This window comes from Salmo trutta, chromosome 2 (assembly GCF_901001165.1).
Source record: "Salmo trutta chromosome 2, fSalTru1.1, whole genome shotgun sequence".
Taxonomy (NCBI): domain Eukaryota; kingdom Metazoa; phylum Chordata; class Actinopteri; order Salmoniformes; family Salmonidae; genus Salmo; species Salmo trutta.
Genome location: NC_042958.1, coordinates 19,376,189 through 19,396,784, shown reverse-complemented (window position 1 = coordinate 19,396,784; position 20,596 = coordinate 19,376,189). Strand labels below are relative to the sequence as shown.

Below are 20,596 nucleotides of genomic sequence, written 5' to 3'. Positions count from 1 at the left end.
CAGACTGGCTGGAATTGACCGGGCTGAGGCTGGCTGATGTCCGAGTTAACGGTGACGACCGCTTGCAGTGGCTAACTGACTACCAGCTAGTAGCTAGTTAGCTGGCTAGCTTCTAATGGGGGTTCCGGTTCTAAAGTGTAAAACATTGCAGATCCGTACCACATTGGGTGAGGCGGGTTCCAGGAGAGTATGTTCAGTCCGTAGATGGAAATTGAGATTAAAAATAAAAAATAAAAAAATATATACAAAGAAAACTATATATGCATGGGACAGGACGAGACGAGACAAAACAGACGTCCGACTGCTACACCATCTTGGAACGAATGGCAATGTAATAGAAATTTGGAACGAATCAGCACAAAACACTATGTTATACAAATCCTATTCACCAAATAACATGATTGATAGAAAAAATGTAGGCTATTACCAATCAGATGAAAAATGCAAGTATATTACTTATATGCAGGGATGCGGAAACACAAGACAAATCCATGTGAAAGAATAAAAAAAATACATAATACACATCTGAAAATAGTGTCCTGGGTTAGGTTGGAGTTGGGTTCTTTGGTCTTGCTTTAAGTTTTATCATGACACGTAATGATAATCTCAGCCTCCCAAGACAGGAATACATCAGTCTGCAATGCACCTGCAAACACTGAAAGCACCCGACAAGCTTTTCTTTATAGAGGTGCAAAACTCAAAGCAAAAACACAAATCCTGTCTCACATTTCTATTACATTGCTAGGTGCTTTCAGTGTTAAAAGTATTAAAATACAATAACTCATGTACATAAACACTGTATAATACAGAGCTTTACGCTGACATTTTTTTGCAAGGAGTTCATGAATAAAAGGTTTTTGGAGTGCAATCAGGCACAATGTACCCTCAAATATGAGTCACTTAGGTCAGACACATTTTCAGCTGCCTCTTTAAGGGTGTGAGGTTGCCATGGTAACAGTGGAGAATCTCAGATGTCTCATGGACAGCAGTTGCATCAAAGGCAAACTAACATTGAAAAAGAACCTAGCGTGTGAACAAAACGATGTAAATAGCTAAGAAACACGAGGGCAAAGTCAAACTTTAGTAGACTTTCTGGTAAATCCGACCAACTTATATGCCTGTGCGCTTGTAAAAAACGTATCACATGTGCACAGCCCCCTAGCTTGTGGCGTGGAGAGATGACAGAGCCTGCCTACGAAACATTTACTCTGATATGACCTATCTGACATCACGCTCAAAACTCTTTGTTTGATATTATTTTTGTAGGACCCGTACTGATGCATTCTATGCTCAGTCAATGATTTCCATATGAGAATCAGACCCACCAAAAAAAAAAAAAAAAAATTTATTCAGATCTACACGATTCACATGGATGGCCTATTTTGAGATTAAAATGGCGAATATCCCCGAAAAGCTACGAGTTTGCATAACTGTATATGGATGAGGTAAAATACCTGCTATCCTCTGTGGTGGAACATCAATGTGACTCGGCCTCTTTGTCTGGAAATAGCCCACCGCTGGAGAGTCCTCTTCTAGGGGAACTACAACAGCAGCATAAATTCAGCATAAAACCATAACTTAAAAACACTGCATATAATATTCTATCCATAGAAATAGAATGAATAGAACAGGCTCGGAAGCTCTAACCCTAGCAATTTGACTGGTAAACTCAAGGGTGCACTCGCCATAGGATAATTTCCATGGTAATTTGGAATGTTCTATTAACTGCTGCGGGATTGCCATGGTAATGTAGAATGTTCATTCAAATTATGCTAACTGATGTGCCTCATGCAACGGAATGTATTTTTGGGGATGTCAGTTGAGTTGACTCTTAACAAATCACAGCACAGATTGAAGGGTACACTTCCTGCTGTTACTTCCAGGCATGGGTCTAGGATGTCATGTGGCATGGGTCTAGGATTCCATGTGGCTGATTTAGAAACTAAACAAATGCATGGGACCAGTGCCATTGATAACCACTAGCGCCGTTGCTAACTAGCAATGCTGGTCCCATATTTGCAAAGTTATGGGATATTAGAATCGTGTTGTACACTCAAAATGTCTGCCAGTCCACCCATTATGCCATCACTGACTTGAATGGGGACACCCATTCTATTCATTCTAATTCTATAATTCCATCTCTTTGATACATACCTGCAGTAGTGGTGTTCTGTAGCTGGTGTATATTAGAATAGATGGTTGGACAAGCAGGAAGCAGCTCTGGAAGCTGAAACAGCAGGTCGAAGATGCCGTCGATGATGGCCCGTAACCGTGGCTCTACGTTGGGGGAGAGTTGGGTGAGGAACTCCACTGCCCCGACATCTCTCAGCATCTGGGCTGCAGTAGGGTGCTATGAAGACAAAAATACATAATACATGTGTTCCTAAAGAGCACAGTTTATACAGACATGCAGTCCACAGGTATACTTTAAAATAAAAACATGTTAAATTGATTCAACATGACATTACTCTCCATATATATATATATATATATATATATATATATATATATATATATATATATATATATGTGTGTGTTCTAATCATTTTAGTAAGATGCAAGAATGCAACAGGTTGCTTGTCAAAGGCTAATCAATCATAATAGCATCAGTATGTACTCTAGTTTAGCTAGTCATCACACTAGGTTGTGGTCATGAGGACCAGTTTTGGTACCTTGGACAGAGTACTGATCAGCTGCAGGACCTCCTCTTGCATTGGCACCTCGGGGAAGTTAAACCACTCCAGCAGATAAACAAACAGCATCTTCTCCTGGACCAGGTCAGAGACAGAGAGGAGAGAGTGGTCTAGCTTACAGATGATGCTCTTCAATGCTCGGACTCTGATCTCTGCCAAGGAGTGACCTGTTGAAAACAAGACCACGGTGAAGTAGCCAAATCGTGGAGTTGAGTTTACCGTTAGTCAGCTAAGCTAACTAGTGGTTAGCTAACGTTATCTAGCTAGGTATTTCCCCTCAATATAAAACAAAATGTAGTTAGCTAGATATTGGATGAATGTGCATTAGTAGCAACAACTACTGACTGTTGTAAGAGTTGTTAGCACTATCCAGCACTATCAAGAAGAATGACATCAAGGCATATTAGCTAGCTAACAACAAAAATGACAGCGACACCACGGAGCAACTTTTGTAGCTAGTTGGGTACAGTAACGTTATTTGGCTTACCAATCTTCTTTATAAGCGGTGATAACTCCATGACCGATGGCTGCAACCCGCGTGTTTTGCAACAAAAATAAAACGTGACAACAAAGGGTAGCTATATATTTATTTTCAGTCGTTAAATGTCTGTCTACTAACGTTAACATCGTTGTACGTCTGCCCGGGGTTTGCTTTCAACGAACGCGCCAACGTCACACACTTCCTGGTATGGAAACATGGGGTGCATTCAATGAACCAACTTGTATGAAATTTGTGTTTAGCAACATACGTTTTTTTGTTCTTCCTACATCGACTGAGCATTTATATATAGTTCAATCACGTTATTTGCATTTCGAGTATTAATTTAGACGTTTTGAAAAATTTTAATACCATGACTCTAACTACGACTTAAACATATCTGATAACCATGTGCTCTTTTTAGTTATCAACTTCACTTAAAATTGAAATCTATGCAAAGGGAAGAGAACTGATGCTGCTACTTCGCTCTCTAACCAAGGCCAGGTGCATGAATTGAGGAGCAAACCGAAGTAAAGGTGAATGTCATTCAGCAACTCTTGGAGGATAGTGTAACCACCCTTTGTAGGTGGTCATTTCTGCCCTTCCTCATGATCTGCTACTTATTTAACCAATCACATCATGCTGTTTTGTATCTGAAATCTGAAATGTATAATAAACCTCTAATATTTTTCCATCTCTAATTTAAAATCTGATGAAGGCCAAGGACCAAAACGCGTTGGTTTTACTTTTAACAATAAAGAAGCAGTTTTATCAAGTTAACTTCCACTGTCATCCAAGTTGCTTAAGGTGGCCCTAAGGGGCAAACCAGCTGAATGCCTTCTTCACATCTTTGAAATCCAACCAGCTATCAAGAAAGGTAGGTTTAAACAGCTCTCCTGTGCTTCTCAAGTCAAGGTCAATTCAATGGTGGCCTTACCATTAGGCAGAAGAGGCAATTGCCTCTGGCCTCACATCATCAAGGGGCCTCATGAGCTGGGCATAATTAAACAAAAATAATAATAATAATTTCTCTGCTTGAGGCCCCCCCATGCTCCGCTCGAGGCATAATAAATACATAATATATATTTTTTTAAACCATCAAAACCTGTCAGTTTAAGCTTGAGATATCATTTTTATTTGCATAGGCTCCATTTAAATCCATCGCATCCGGCAATGTCGGCCTACCGTGGGTGGCTGAGCTACAGCTGTGTTTGTTAGACCAGGAGAATTCCCAGAAAATTGGTCTTTTACAAAAAGTCTGTAACGTCCGAGTAGTTTGGGCTACCACCCTAATATGACTTCTCTATGGAAAGATGAGACTCTCACGAACACAAGTGTCACGGGACTCGTCTGAAGGTAACCCGGTACCTGGCAGAAAAATGAATGGATGTAAAAGGTATATTCCACAAAAAAAATATATATATCTTTTCCAGAGCTTTCTTATATCCCTCAGATATAGGACAGACACTTCAAAACATACTTATTTTAGAAAAAAATGGGACTATCTGTTTTTCCATTCATGAATCTGTTATTCACTGCATTTCTATGGGCTAAAAGCAGTAAATTCATTGTTTCATCCAATAATTGTTATACCTACAGGGGTCCTAAATAAAATGGCTAAAGGATCTGAAAACAATTCCAGATGTTAGCTTAGTACAAACCCAGCCCCAGGCCCTTACACTCTAGGGGGATACAATACGCATGTCTTTAGTAAAAAAGACAGGTGCTGCTGATAATAGGCAAAGGACATGTACGTGTAGCCCATGTATCAGATGCTGTATGGCCAAAAAGATTATGGCATGTCATACTGTTTTTGGCCAAACAGCATCAGATACATGGGCTACATATAGTCGCTGTTTTGCTCGCTCGGATGCTTTCTCCGGTGAAATAGTTTCAGCCCCTTCAAGTTTAAAGTTTTAATGTCACGTGCACAAGTACAGTGAAATGCTTTCTTGCAAGCTCCAAACCCAACAATGAAGTGATCAATATCAATGTAGCACAAAAAACATGAGGTAGAACAAGAGCACAGTAAATAAAAACAAGAAATAAGGACACGAGAAAATAAGAAGCTATATACAGGGTCAGTTCTAATACCATATTTAAAATGTGCAGGGATACTGGAGTGATAGAGGTAGCTGTGTATAGGGGTAAGGTGACTAGTCATCAGGATATATGAAAAACAGAATAGCAGCAGGGTAATGATGATTGTAAATCAGTGTGTGTAGAGTCAGTATAAATGTCTGTTGGAGTGTCATTGAGTGTGAGTGTGCACAGAGACTGTCTGTGTAGCCATTCTGTTAAATTCTGTTAACTACACTGAACAAAAATATAAGCGTGGCATGTAAAGTGTTGGTCCCATGTTTCATTAGCTGAAATAAAAGTTCCCAGAAATTCTCCTTATGCACAAAAACCTTATTTCTTTCAAAAATGTGTTTACATCCCTGTTAGTGAGCATTTCTTCTTTCCCAAGATAATCCATCCACCTCACAGGTGTGGCATTTAAAGAAGCTGATTAAAATGTGCTGTTTTTGTCACACAACACAATGCCACAAGTTTTGAAAGTGCGTGCAATTGGCATGATGACTGCCAGAATGTCTGCCACAGCTGCTTGACAACCAGATAAACATCATGAATGGTTGTGTTCATGGCACATTAATGGCACATTAAAAGGTAATGCATTTGTACTGTTAAATTGCATGTCCTTCATATAAATTCCATTAAAACAAAAATTGAGGGGGGGGGGCTCATGCTGGCCTCTACCTGGGGCCTCCAAATCACTAAGTCCACCCCAGGGTCAATTATACATCTCCAGTCTGGAATGATTGAGGGGTTCTTATAGCTTGTCAGTGTGTGTTTGTGTGCACATTTTCCATGACCAAGCTGTGTTTGCATACACAGAAAAATCTGATATTTTGGGAATCCCAAAGGAAATGGTGTATTGATTAATTCAAATAATAAAACTGTCATTCTAGGTTATGTATTCACACTTCAATTTAATGCTGGCATTGCAGGTCTGTTCAATTATAGACCTATAGCCTAGATCCTAGGCTTCATATGGCGGTGTAGGCCTATCATACATGTAAGCCTATCATCATTGGGGTTAGACATTTTTATTCTTTCATAACTTTAAAAAAATAAAGCTGTCCGCATCTCATCCTTTCTGGTAAAATGGTTAATGAGCAGTATTTCTACACTGGTCTTTCACCAGATAAAAATGTAAATGTCCATTCCATCAATACTCCTTTGACATCTTAATGAGGGTTAAAAGGTTAAATACATTTTAAAAAATGAGGGTCATACTTTTACTCTCATGGGCATTAGAAATGTAAACACAGTTTTGAAGTGTAAAGATAGTCCTCGGACCAAGGATGGTCAATATTTAAAGAAGCATTTCAAAATCAGAGAAACCATTTTACATTTATGCCACATAGAGTGAAGTTTTAAGACCCCCCAACTTATCTTGTCATTCAATTCATCTCATATCAAACATCATCAGTTTGCCAAAGAATCAATGTAGATGTGTGCAGCCTCTCCAAACAAATGTAGGCCTAATTTCTTAGCTGTGCTGTCTGTATAAATCCAATTGCTCGAGATCTCACACTTGAGAGATGATGTGGATATTTGATCAATCAGGAGGGTGATAATTAAAAACTTAGCATAATGATAATTTTATGTGATAATAATATAATCACACAGTACTTGAGAAACTTACAGGGTTCTGAGTGCTTTTAAAAGTGCATTTGAATTTTTATGTGATCTTCTTACACAGAACAGAAGATCTAGGCCCTACTTTCTCTTTTTGACTTGGCTGAAGTGTCTCCAATTTTGTTTCCCAAGCCTTCTCTCTATAGTAGCTGTTATTGTTGTGGTGAAAACCCGTTCTATCAATCCACATTCTACTGGGGATCCTTGAAACCTAGACACTCAACAGTCTCAACAGTCTCTTCAGTCCATGTCAGTCCAACTGTTGAAAGAAAACATCCAACCCATCAGCATAAAGACAGTTGAGAGTAGATGCTGCAGTAGCTTCAAACACGCAATATGTTTACACTTAACTGATGCTCAATAGCTCAGCTTTAAGATATTTCAAAGGACATGATGGTGAAAGTATTTTGAGGGGGTTTCTTCACCCAGAAGAGAGGGGGTTCTCTTTATCTGAATGTAAAATAGCCAGACTGTGTGTGGTCTGTGATGACTAAGGCTGGTGTTTCAATGTTTCACCTTGCGCACCTTCCCCTGTTTTGCAGCCTGTCTGTGTGTCTCTTAGATAAGTCATTCACATTAGTAGTGCAGGGAGCAAAACTTCACTTCAAATAAATGAGAACAGTGCCATTGTGTGAGTCATCTGCCCTGTCTCTCGCTGTGTCTCGTGGTTGTGATCACCCCCCCCCCTTTTGGTCCTTAATGTTAAAGTCTGCTGACTCATTCCCCCGCAGCTTGATGTACAATCAGTCGCATTTGGCTCTTAACAGATTGAGACATGTGCAGTGATTTGTGTGTTCAGTTTTCCAATGGTTGTCGGTCTGGCTTTTTACTGTACTTTTTACATTACCCATTGCAGGTAGATTTCCTTCGCATTTAAGCTACCGTACAATTACTGTGGCATGGTTGGTATCAGCATTGGTCCATATCAGGGCATCCCTCAGAGTAAATGTGTAATTTGAATCTGCCCAGCTAACACATTTGGTTCCTTGGAAGTTTTGGGAACATATGTTTTTGGTTTCACATTTGTTATGGGAACAAACCCAGCTAGCACATTTGGTTTCTTGGAAGTTGTGGGAACGTACATTTTTGGTTTCCCATTAGTTCTGGTAACAAAGCCATACGTTTCCTGGCCGGTAAAATGTAAAGATTTTTCAACGTTAGGTTGCAGGGAGGTTCTGAGAACCTAAACGTTTTTCTGGGAGGTTTTATTAACATTCTGAGAATGGAAATTATAGGTTATTTGAAGGTAATTAAATAATGTTCTGAGAACATGTTTCAATAAGACTTTTAATAACACTGCTTGCTTAGTCTGGGTTACTGTTTTGAATTCCAAGCACAGATAAGACACATGGAAATTAATTTGCTTAGGCATTAATCAAGGAAACACATTTATTTTTTATTGTGACAAGGCGTCATTGACATTCAAACCTATGATCTTCTGTTCTTCTGTTCTTTATCCATGGAATTAGTCCATGCCATGTTTTTTTTAACTCATACAAAGCTGTTCATTTTAGTCAATTCAAATAGAGCCCATTTCAAAAGTAACAAGCACTCATTAAGATCAGGTGTGGCCAGTTAGTGGGCACTGCCAACACCCCAGAACACACTTAACAAGACAGAAGATAGTGTTCTGTTGATGCTGAGAATGGAATGTATATTTTTCTAAATAACATCCTTAGAACGTTCTCTGAACGTTACTAAAGGTTTCTTTTTTTTATGGAAAGTTTTCTTAATTTTTTCTGAACTATTTGAGAACATTCCCAATACCAAACCACTTGGAGAACCTTCCTAGAACTGTACCAAATTAATTAAATGTAACCATGTTTGAACATTTAGGAAGAATTCAGTTAAAGTAATGCAATACCAAGAAAATAAATGTTTTTTTACAAGTTCCTTAAATGTGCTGAGAAAGTTTCAAAGCCAAGCAACTGTCCTGCACAAGTCCCCCTGCACGAGTCCCAGAATGTTGTTGGAAGGACAACCACAATCTCACCAAGCTCTAAGAAACCATGACCATATGGTTGCCTCTAATGTATAGGCTACATACGTTTATCTATTTACAGACTCTTCAGATTCCAACAACAAGAGATACTGCAGCAGCTCTAGATCCCCCTCCAGCAGATGGCAAAGTAGCCCACTGCAGAGATTGGTTATCGGTCCTGACTGACTGAAGCTCAATAACCTCAGGCTATGGATATATGACACTATATAGATACCGGCCAAATTACAAAGACAGGTGGGTAACCCTTTGATGGTAGACTCCCATTTCCATCTGGTGTAGGCATCAGGTTAAGGCCTAACCATAAACATGACAGGCGTGAAGTCTATGTGATGAAAAGGTGGACATGTTTGTTTTGTGTTCACATGTAGCACTGAGCGGACATGCTTTTGATGTGTCGGCTCATCAAAGTGTAGTGTATAGGGTTGCAAAGGAAGGGTATGTACAGGTAACTTTCAGAAGTTTACCAGTAAACTACTGGAATTTGGGAAATATTCAAGGATTTCATAGAATTTTCAGAACATGTAAAATATATCAAATTATAAAATATGATGATTTTAATGTACAAAATAGAATGACAAAGCTGTAAAACATTACCCTAAATATAACCCATCAACTTAGTGAGTACATTCACAACATTTAGAGAATGTTCTCAGAATGCTATTTAATTACCTTCAAGGAAAACATTCTGGGAACTATAGAAAAACATTCTCATAACCTCCCTGCAACCTAAAAATGTTTGTTCTCCGAACGTTTAAAAAACGTTCTGTTTTACCCGTCAGGAAACTTATGGCTTCGTTCCAAGAACCAATGAGAAACCAAAAGCTGTGATGTGTTGCTTTGCACAAGTTATAGCCTCCAGCTGTTGTCAACTCATGTTGACTTGGTGGTTACAATATTGTCTTGCTGATAGAGCTATGTACACAAACTCTTGGGGATATTCAAATAGAATAAACACATACAGTAATACGTAGCCCTACACAAACTGTACACATCCTAAAGCCAATACAATATAATGTTGGGAAAATATTCTGTTTTGGGTGTTTTGAGTATGAGGGCAAATTGTGTAATGCTTGGGCCTGTATTAATTTGGCACATTAATCTGAATATCAGAATTGTAATTAAACATATGGCAATAGGAAACCAAGTGTTAAGTCTACAATTAATAATATGTTGTGACAGTCATGCTTCAAGAGATATCTCACTCTGACTGGTGTGTGTTACAAGCTTATAAGGAAACAGGATGATATTTTCATCCCCTTTTTCTTCACTGGCCATATTTACATTTAACTCCTGTCTTACTATAGCTGACTCATTACATGCAGTGTGGATACAGCTGTTGAAAGTGTAATTAATGCACAATCCTCCAAGACCTCTTACAACTTATCCCAGAGGAGAGCTGGGGCAACTTGAAGGACTGATTTAGCCCAGGATCACCCTCTGAATCCTAAACAACCAGCAGAACTGCTCTCGTCTGCTGGAAAAACATAAATGGTTCTATAGACCAAGACCAAGAAGTAAGCCTAAAAAGGTAAACATTAACCATTCCATAAATGTCCCTAGCTGCCGAGAGAGAGGAGGAAGAGAGAGAGAGAGCTTTCATTAATTCAATTTGTTTATGTAAGGGACGATAGTGTGACCTTTGCAGGATCCATCAGAGAAGAGAAGAGAAGAGAGGGGGTGGGGGCAGGCATCGGCATTGTGCACAATCGAACCCCATCGGCTCTGTCACTGCTTGACATGCCTGCTGTACCCGTCTGCTGCAAAGTGTCGAGGATATGAAGGTGGGCACCTTGGGACCTCCAACAAACCCCCTCGGCGGAGCAGTCAAGTCGAAGGACTGAGTAAAGCTGAAGGATGCCGCAGACATATTGAGCAAATAATTTATGGCTGATACAGCTTTCATTTGGAATTAAGAGGAGAAAAGGAACAAGAACCTGCCCCCTGTGTAGAGGTATCTCATTAAAAGACAGGTTTCCCTGGTTGTCGAATGTTTCGACTTGACATCGACTTGACATAAATTCAAATCCTGCAGAAATATTGATCTTGTATCTCTTGTAGTAGACATGAAAATTCCCCCTACGCCCCATTTACCTGGTACCCTGCAGTGCTATTCAGCCAATAATCTTGTTGATTTTTAATTTCTCATCAAATTATGATAGTGGTAACATTATTTATTGATATCTTCAGAATTAATTTGATACAAAAGACTACCTTTTGACCCAGTTATAACATAAATCATTTCAAAAACGGATTGATTACTCTGGAATAAATGTAACTCTACTTTTTGGCTCATAGCAACATGTTTACTCATTCTGCCATGAAGTAAATAGCCCATCACTAGAGAAAAACTTTGTTTGTCAGGTCTAATTTGGCTTGTAAAAACATTGCACTCTCGTCTGCTACAGCCAGTGTCCTTGGCTTTTGCTCTCTATGAAACCGCATACACTCTCCCCTTCCTACCACACACACACACACACACACACACACCACCTCCCTCTCTGCCCATATAAAGCTTAGGCAGCTTGATCAGCCCTAATAGGGTTCAGTAATTAGTGTGTTTGCATAGGGCCTGTCTGCACACAGCAGTCCCCTAAGCAGGTCTGCCATGGCATACCTTCTATGAGCTTGACAGTTTAACAGTGCCGAAAAAACACAATATAACACAGAGTGTATGGTCCAAATTAGGCCAGCAGCAGTAAACACAATTAGAGCCACTTTAAAACAATGCTGACACTAATTAGGCAACCAATGAATCATTTCAGAGTTCAAGTTTTAGCTGGTAGCTCCGATACAAAGTAACTTGGAACACAGTTTGGAAAGCCCAATATTATGTGTTTTTCAGAATACAAGTTAGGATGCTCTTACTAGAATAATTTGCCAAGTAACACTGCTTTAAGGAAAATCAATAGAGTCAGTTTGGTGGGTAACAGAAAATGGAATCATAATATTGGCATGGAAATTATTATGAGAAGTTGTAACATCCTTTAGGGCTTGGCATTTGAATGGGCTTATGATGTGCCTTCTGAGAGCCTGAAAAAACCAAACAGAATGGTAGAGGTGAACGCAACAGGCAATAGAACCAAACAGTCAACCCTAACAAAAAAATATATTATATGACATTTTCAATGCTTTCTTTTCTCTAGTGTGTGTGTATGTGTCTCTGTGTGTGTGCGTATGTGTGTGGGATTTTGGTTTTACAATCCTTGTGGGGACCCTTTTAAGCTTAGGTGTATGGTTACAATTAGGGCCATAGACTGTAAATAGCTAGACAGCCAATGAATGGTACCCAAACTATCTGCACTGACCCTACACACACAAATCTCCCACACATTCAAACACTGTTCTTTATTTTACTCTTATTACATTTTTTAATCAACACTCTTATCCAGAGCGACTTACAGGAGCAATTAGGGTTAAGTGCCGTGCTCAAGAGCACATCGCCAGATTCTTCACCTAGTCAGCTTGGGGATTCAAACCTGAAACCTTTCAGTTACTGGCCCAATGCTCTTAACCGCTAGGCTACCTGCCATCCCTATCTATCCTTATGCCTAGTCACTTTACCCTGCCTTCATGTACATACGTACATACATTAATAAAAGTATGTGGACACCTGCTCGTCGAACGTCTCATTCCAAAATCATGGGCATTCCCCCCTTTGCTGCTATAACAGCCTTCACTCTTCTGGGAAGGCTTTCCACTAGATGTTGGAACATTGCTGCGGGACTTGCTTCCATTCAGCCACAAGAGCATTAGTGAGGCCGGGCACTGATGTTGGGTGATTAGGCTTGGCTCTCAGTCAGCGTTCCATATCATCCCAAAGGTGTTCAATGGGGTTGAGGTCAGGGCTCTGTGCAGGCCAGTCAAGTTCTTCCACACTGATCTGGACAAACCATTTCTGTATGGACCTTGCTTTGTGGGCGGGTCATTGTCATGCTGAAACAGGAAAGGGCCTTTCCCAAACTTCCCACAAAGTTGGAAGCACAGAATCGTCTAGAATGCTGTAGCATTAAGATTTTCCTTCAATGAAACTAAGGGCCTAGCCCGAACCATGAAAAACAGCCCCAGACCATTATTCCTCCTCCACCAAACTGTACAGTTGGCACTATGCATTCAGGCAGGTATTTTCCTGGCATCCCCCAAACCCAGATTCGTCCGTCGGACTGCCAGATGGGGAAGTGTGATTCATTACTCCAGAGAATACGTTTCCACTGCTCCAGAGTCCAATGTCGGCGAGCTTTACACCACTCCAGCCGACGCTTGGCATTGCGCATGGTGATTTTAGGCTTGTGTGCGACTGCTCTGCCATGGAAACCCATTTCATAAAGCTCCGACGAACAGTTCTTGTGCTGACGTTGCTTCCAGAGGCAGTTTGGAACTCGATAGTGAGTGTTGCAACCAAGGACAGATGCTTTTTACGCGCTACGCGATTCAGCATTCTGTGGTCCTGTTCTGAGATTGTGTGGCCTACCACTTCGCAGCTGAGCTGTTGCTGCTCCTAGACGTTTACACTTCACAATAACAGCACTTACAGTTGACCGGTGCAGCTCTATCAGGGCAGAAATTTGATGAACTGACTTGTTGGAAAAGTGGCATCCTATGATGGTGCCACGTTGAAAGTCACTGAGCTCTTCAGTAAGGCCATCCTACTGCCAATGTTGGTCTATGGAGATTGCATAGCTGTGCGCTTGATTTTATACACCTGTCAGCAATGGGTGTGGCTGAAATAGCCGAATCCACTAATTTGAATGGGTGTCCACATACTTTTGTATATATAGTGTACCTCGTACCTCTGCATATTGATCTGGTACTGGTACTCCCTGTATATAGCTCCTCATTGATCTGGTACTGGTACTCCCTGTATATAGCTCCATTCTTGTGTACTTTATTTTATTCCTCTTTATTATTATCTTTTTTTTACCCTGCATCATTGGGAAAGGTTCGTATGCAAGCATTTCACTGTAAAGTCTACACTAGTTGTATTTGGCGCATGTGATAAATACAATTTGATTGGATTTGAGGGTTAGGGGTTAGGTTTAGAGTTAGGACTTAGGGGTTTTCGGATAAGGTTATGGTTAAGGGTTAGGGTTAACTTCAGGGGAAATAGGATTTTGATTGGGAATCAATTGTTTGGGGTCCCCACAAGGATAGAAAAACAATAATGTGTGTGTGTGTGCGTGTAAGAGAGAGCTCACGTTAATGCACAACACTACTTTGGAAAAGTCCACCGAACTTGGATGATGCTTTTCAGTTTAAATATCGAATACCATCTCCAGAAAAATAATGTTCAACCCCTGTGTACAAACACAAACTGAATTCAGTGAACGCTTGACTGCTGAGTTCATATGGTGCGCCAAGCTGAGCTTTGAGCCTCTGCTCCCCTCAGAAGACAGTGCTGTCATTGTGTGTGTGTGAAAGGGGCAACTTTGTGCCTAAAACGACTGTGCATTTCTAAAGTTTAGTGTTTGATTTCACGCTGTATAAAAATAACACTGGTCTCAAAACATAATTTTCTTTCCTCCTTTCTGTCCGAAAGAGCATAAATAGTTTATTCACATTCTCTCAATTTCCATTTCTAAGCCTTACACTGCTCTGAATATTGATGAGATACTTGCTAAAGGTGGCTGGTTGCACATTGTCTGAGGTTCTGATTTCTCTGTATAAGAGATGGTAACTGCATTAGCAATATTGGGTTTCTCGCTCAAGTTCTTCTTCATGAGTGTCTGTTTTTCAAAATGTGCCCCCCGGACAAATATGGGGTCATGTTATGAGTGCTTCTAAATTCTGCAGCAGTTATCAATTAAAATATAGAATTAATCAAACTACCACCAGGCACATTATAAAGTATGCAGAAGATACAGAACGTGATACTTGAGAGAGATGCAACCAATAGCTTTAACAAGATAGTGAATGAATGAATTCTAACATTAATTGTAACATTATCTCACAAGAATGGAGCTATATACAGGGAGTACATTCTGTATACATTGGTCTGGGCAATGTGTAAGCCTACAGAATGACATTATTTTTTATTACAGACACACAACATTCTGTGACCCTTTCTCCAGCAGCTGTCCTGAGGGAATTTTAGAAATGGTTTCAAACCTGGATGTGATTCGCTGTATTTCTCAGCCTGCTCTCCTACAATTCAACAAGCAACAAATGCAAGGGAGAGAGGAAGAGTCCGTCAGAAAGTATTAGAAAAGACAGAAAAAAAATAGATTGTTGTTGAAAAATTACAATACAGCATATAAACAGCCATAGATAAAACGGGGAACCATTCCAACGCACTTTTATTTTGTTTTGCTAGCTAGATACGGTAGCTCCTTCCACGATATGCTTGTGACTGCTAAGCTAGCTTGCTGACTGGCTAAGCTAAGTAGCTAGCTCAGTTCTATCTTCTAAAATACATTTTCAAATTTCGGTAAAACCCAATTCAAGTGTACATTACCACGAATGCAGATGGTAATCTAACGAAGTAAGTACCCAACTAAACAATATTACAGATTGTTTCGTTGACTCATAGCTAATGCATGTAGCTAGGCAGCCAAGTTAGCCAGCTGGCTAACCCAGCTAGCTAACTTAGTTGACCAGACAGCTGTCTACATTCATTTTCTGTGTCAACACAATGACATTGTCGTCTAACCTTTACTACATTGATATTTAGCTGTCAATTTGAAACTGTCATAGTATTTGGGATATCTATGATTAATTTAGACCGTTATGGTTACTTTCTTAACGATTTAACATGGAAAATAGCTAACTAACGTTAGATTGCCAGCAAAACCAAAGACTGTAGGCCCAGCTGGCCAGGTCTATTAGCTTTGTAGCTAACGAGTTAGCTAGCTAACTAACTGGCTAGCATTCGTAATTTAGCAGCTGGCACAGACAAAACCATGCAGTTTAGCAAAACAGCCAATTTGTCTGTTCATTAGTAATGAAAATACGTATTATTTATCAGGTGTGATTGTTTGGATGACAAATATTTATTGTAAAAACATGACATTTTAAGGTTAGCTAGAAACTTAGTAATCAATTAGCTAGAGGTTTTGTTTTATTTTTTTGCAATGACTTGTGCCTATAAAATAGCTAACTAGCTATGAGCATCAATTATGTTAATATTCTCGCTAGTTTAACACCATTTCATTTTTTAAATCTGCTCATAATAATCTGCCAATAATAGTTTGAACACTACACGTGATGTGTAACGACACCAGATGCACAACTGCTAAATAATTTTCTGAAAAAGTTACTGCTAAAGACACTAATGTTATGGTGCAGTTATGAGACATTGTTTTACGTACAAATGAATGGATTTCAATTGAAATGTACAAACAATATTTCTATAATATTCAACAGTGTTTCTACAGCGAGGAAAAACTGCAATAACATTAGTCCAACTGAGTCAGCTATTCTAGTCATGCAATGGTAATCACTTTGTACAGTTTATTTGCCGTTTCTAATAATACGAGTAAGCTTATCAGTAAATCCGGGTGTGTCTTGAAACGTCTGTAAAGGCATGCATATGTTGTACAAGGATTATCTGCATCTCATTAAATTAGGATATTGTTTACAAATGCAATGTAGGTACAGGAGATGTAGGCACAATGTCCCATCCAAGAAGGATAGAAACACTTATTTGGTAAGGTAAACTCACACCTAAATGACTTTATTAAAAACAGATTGTAAATAAACTGTTAGGGTATGTTTTTATTTATTTGTGTTTCCTCCCAGGGGATGAGTGCTGTGCAGTGTATATGACCAGCTGTCTCCAGCCTGATGGGAGGACTCTGTGGATAGCAGCACCTTCATCAGGACCCCAGGAAGAGAGCAGCCATCCCGTCCCAGTCTCATGTCCCACGCCCCTCCCCTGCCAAGGAGGGCCGTTCAGAATGAAGAAAATCAGCCTTAAGACCATCTGCAAGTCCCTCAACATCAACAAGGGCAAGGAAGAAGGAGGGGGGGATTTTGTCATGCTCCAGCAGCCCTCGCCAGCGGTCGACTTCTCCAAGGAGGACTCTCTTTTCAGGGGCTGCTACACCAAAGAGCTGGCGGGCTGCGACCTTGGAGGTGGTGGTGGAGGAGTTGAAGAAGAGGAGAAGGCGGGACACAACAAGGGCCATTCTAAGAGCGAGAGTCTGATGGGTTCTCTGAAGAGGAGGCTGTCGGCCAAGCAGAAGGCCAAAGTCAAAGGGGGCTCCACAGCCATGGGGTCAGTTGACGATGACGATACCTTCTCCTCCTCCTCTGTGCCCATCAGCTTCAACGAGGTCAAGGCCCAGCGGCCGTTACGATCAGCATCCCTCCGCAGCCACCATTACAGCCCCTCTCCCTGGCCCCTGCGGCCTGTGAACTCAGACGAAGCCTGCATCAAGATGGAGGTGAAAGTTAAAGCCATGGTCCACTCCCCGAGCCCCAGCCCCAACCTGAATGGTGTACGGAAGGATTTCCACCACCAGGACTTCCAGATGGAAGGCATCTTTCAGCAGCAGGCCGTGAAGAACCTCCAGGAGCAGGCAGAGTCCCTGAAGAACCTCCAGCAGCCCCAAAACAGAGACCAGCTGCACCTGAACATTGAGGAACACGTGCCTGTAGTCTTGGGCTTCACGCCGCAGGACTACATCCAGTACACCATGCCTTTAGAGGAGGGAATATACCCAGAGGGGTCCCACTCTGTCTCCCACTCCTTCTGCCTGGACAGGTCCCTGCCTATGGAGGTGGTGACTGAGACGGACAGTAGCTCTCTCCACGCTGACCAGCAGAGTCAGGAAGACAAGGATCTGGTGAGTATGAACCTGAACCTGCCAGCGGACCTCTTCATGGAGTCTGTGAACGGCCTCCTCATCGGCTCTAACGGCATGATGCTACAGAGCTCCAGGGACAGGGTCGATGCCCAACAACACCCCCCTCCTCCCCCCCTCTCTCCCCTCCTGCCCCTGCTACCCAGCAACGAGATCCCCAGGACTTGCTCCGGATTCAGTGGGGCGTACAGCCACGTGGCGGAGCGGGCGAGGCACCACTTAAACTTTGACCCCAACTCGGCTCCGGGTGTGAGCCTGGTGTATGACTCAGTCCAGAGCAGCGGACCCATGGTTGTGACCAGCTTGACAGAGGAGCTGAAGAAGCTAGCCAGGCAGGGTTGGTACTGGGGACCCATCACACGCTGGGAGGCTGAGGAGAAGCTGGTCAACCTGCCCGACGGCTCGTTCCTGGTCAGGGACAGCTCGGACGACAGGTACCTCCTCAGCCTTAGTTTCCGCTCCCAGACCAAGACCCTCCACACCCGCATCGAACACTCCAACGGACGTTTCAGCTTCTACGAGCAGCCCGACGTGGAGGGACACACGTCCATCGTAGACCTGATAGAATACTCCATCAAAGATTCTGAGAATGGAGCCTTCTGTTATTCTAGATCTCGCTTACCAGGGTCCGCCACCTACCCCGTCAGGCTGACCAATCCCGTGTCACGTTTTATGCAAGTGCGCTCCCTGCAGTACCTGTGTCGGTTCGTGATCAGACAGTACACCAGGATTGACCTGATTCAGAACCTGCCTTTGCCCAACAAGATGAAAGACTACCTGCAGGAGAAGCACTACTGACGGGGTTGACACCGACATGAGATGGACAATGGTAGCAACTTGCACTTTTGGGTTCAGTTTAAGAGATTTAACAAAGGTTTACAGACATCCATCGTTTAGAGAAGATCAATTGGGTTCCATTGGCTCTTTTGTTTTTGCCCAGGGACGTGTCCAAAATGGAACCCTATTCCGTATGTTGTGCAGTACTTCTGCCAAAAACACTGGCCTAAAGTAGTGCAATAAATTGGGAATAGTGAGCCAGTTCAGATTTGCCCCAGGTGAAGTTTCGCAGTGTCCAGTCCCCAATTCCACAGTTAAAGGGTTAAGTCGTTGTCGCTCAGACTCAGTTTTTGGCCAAACCTCCAGAGATCTATCATAGAATATTGTATACGAATCTGTCACAGAAGTACAAAGCATGATTTAAGAAAACATACTTTTTCAACAGTGAGATATGGAGTTATTTATCTCTCCAGTTGCTGTAGAAGACTGGAAACGCTAGAATGGCAAGTTCAGCCTTCTGAATAACATCAATATTTTGCCTTCTGGCTCAAATTTACAGATTTAAAATAAGATTTCACTTAACTGGCTTAGGTTTGACATCTTAAAAGGCTGCAGTGAATGAAATGAAAGAAATATATGGGCTGATTTTAGGGCATGATCCTTTTGACGCTTCATTTAAATATTTACTTGAAAGATATCCAACAACAACGCAGTGGGGCATATCTTCGGCGTCTTTAAACAAACTAAAGTAGAAGCACTGCAGTAATGCAATGCAGAGGCCAAAAGTATTTTTAAGCAATGTTTTTGTCCTCTTAATTTCTCAATTTCACAGGGTGAATTCAACCTTTTTTTATTTGCCATCCATCAAGTTGGTTAATGACAACTGCTATGGCTAATAAGAAACGTAAGCTTTGTGTGGGTGCATGTAGCCTAGACTATTTCATCCCGCCCACTATAAAGGTACTGTTAGGATTAGTGATTTTTGGCCGATACCGATATCTGATATTTTCCTTACCAAAAAAACACTGATACCGATAATTAACATTTTTGCAGCCTTTTTAAGCATTCTAGTACAGTTAAATAGTTAACACACACACACATGGGCGCAGCTGTCTAAGGCACTGCATCTCAGTGCAAGAGGCGTCGAATCCAGGCTGTATCACATCCGGCTGTTATTGCGAGTCCCATAGGGCGGTGCACAATTGGCCCAGCGACGTCCGGGTTTGGCCGGTGTAGGCCATCATTGTAAATAAGAATTTATTCTGACTTAACTGACTTGCCTAGTTAAATGAAGGTTACACACACCACACTGACCAAAAACGTATTTTGTTGGCATTTACGTATGTCCCCATTACCAGTAAAATGTAATCGAAACCTATTTCTTTCACTTACTTGATGTGCTGTTTCGTTGTTCATTTGTTCAGTCCTTTCATTCTCAACCAGGATTTCTATGAAACACCATTTGGGTCTTTGCGTGTCAAAAAATATACTATTTGATGTGTCAAATAAGTTTGTTGACCAATCAGGACCTGAATATGACTGCACGTCACATAATTTAACGCGTTCATACATTTTCTATGTAGTTATTACACATTGATTACACTATCACTCGTATTTCATATGTCACAACAATTCATCGATACGTATGCTATGATGCTGGTAAAGTTGATTCGTGCACCTACAGTGCTGGTCATAAAAAAAAAAGCTAGCTATTATGGATGCAAACAATGTTCTTCCCCAAAAACATAGCAAAACGACATCTGTTTCAGTAGCTATAGTTAGCTAGCTAACTATATAGGTAGGTGTCATCTAAAATAACCCTATTTGATTAATTATAACCTAGCTAATACTTACTCACAAGGATTCCTAAATCATTGCTAAGAATAATGACAATGACTGCAGTTTCTACTGGTCATTGTTTTCAGGCTGGTTGTATTGGTGCTAGCTAGGTACCAAGCTAAAGCTTGCTCCCCAAGAAGTTGCGGTCGAACAAATGAAGCTTTATTACCAACGCGGTATTGTAAACACATCGTTTGTGGCTGGTGTTTGCTTGTTTGCTGACTTTTTTGTACAGCTTTCAGTGCTACTATATATTTTTTGACACGCAAAGACCCAAACGGCGTTCCATAGTATGTATGTCTTG

General features: G+C 41.1%; 2 protein-coding genes across 5 annotated transcripts in view; one reads left to right on the top strand and one right to left on the bottom strand.

Moving 5' to 3' along the window:
- Positions 1-3,467, bottom strand: part of rttn (rotatin) — a 58,773-nt gene extending 55,306 nt beyond the window's left edge. The window contains exons 1-4 of one of the 4 annotated variants that reach the window (XM_029697658.1): positions 3,181-3,467; positions 2,673-2,860; positions 2,155-2,350; positions 1,455-1,541 (exon numbers count right to left, since the gene is read on the bottom strand). In XM_029697658.1, coding sequence (XP_029553518.1) covers positions 1,455-1,541; positions 2,155-2,350; positions 2,673-2,860; positions 3,181-3,211 — 502 coding nt within the window. In that variant the 5' untranslated portion in view covers positions 3,212-3,467. The remainder of the gene's footprint in view (positions 1-1,454; positions 1,542-2,154; positions 2,351-2,672; positions 2,861-3,180) is intronic. The other 3 variants (XM_029697666.1, XM_029697642.1, XM_029697650.1) reach the window with 3 other exon arrangements.
- An 11,443-nt stretch (positions 3,468-14,910) lies between these two features.
- LOC115152809 (suppressor of cytokine signaling 6) lies at positions 14,911-18,565 on the top strand. Its single transcript, XM_029697626.1, has 2 exons — positions 14,911-15,353; positions 16,610-18,565. Exon 2 carries the CDS (start codon positions 16,633-16,635, stop codon positions 18,472-18,474), a length of 1,842 nt encoding a protein of 613 aa, XP_029553486.1. The 5' UTR covers positions 14,911-15,353; positions 16,610-16,632; the 3' UTR covers positions 18,475-18,565.
- The last annotated feature ends 2,031 nt before the right edge of the window (positions 18,566-20,596 follow it).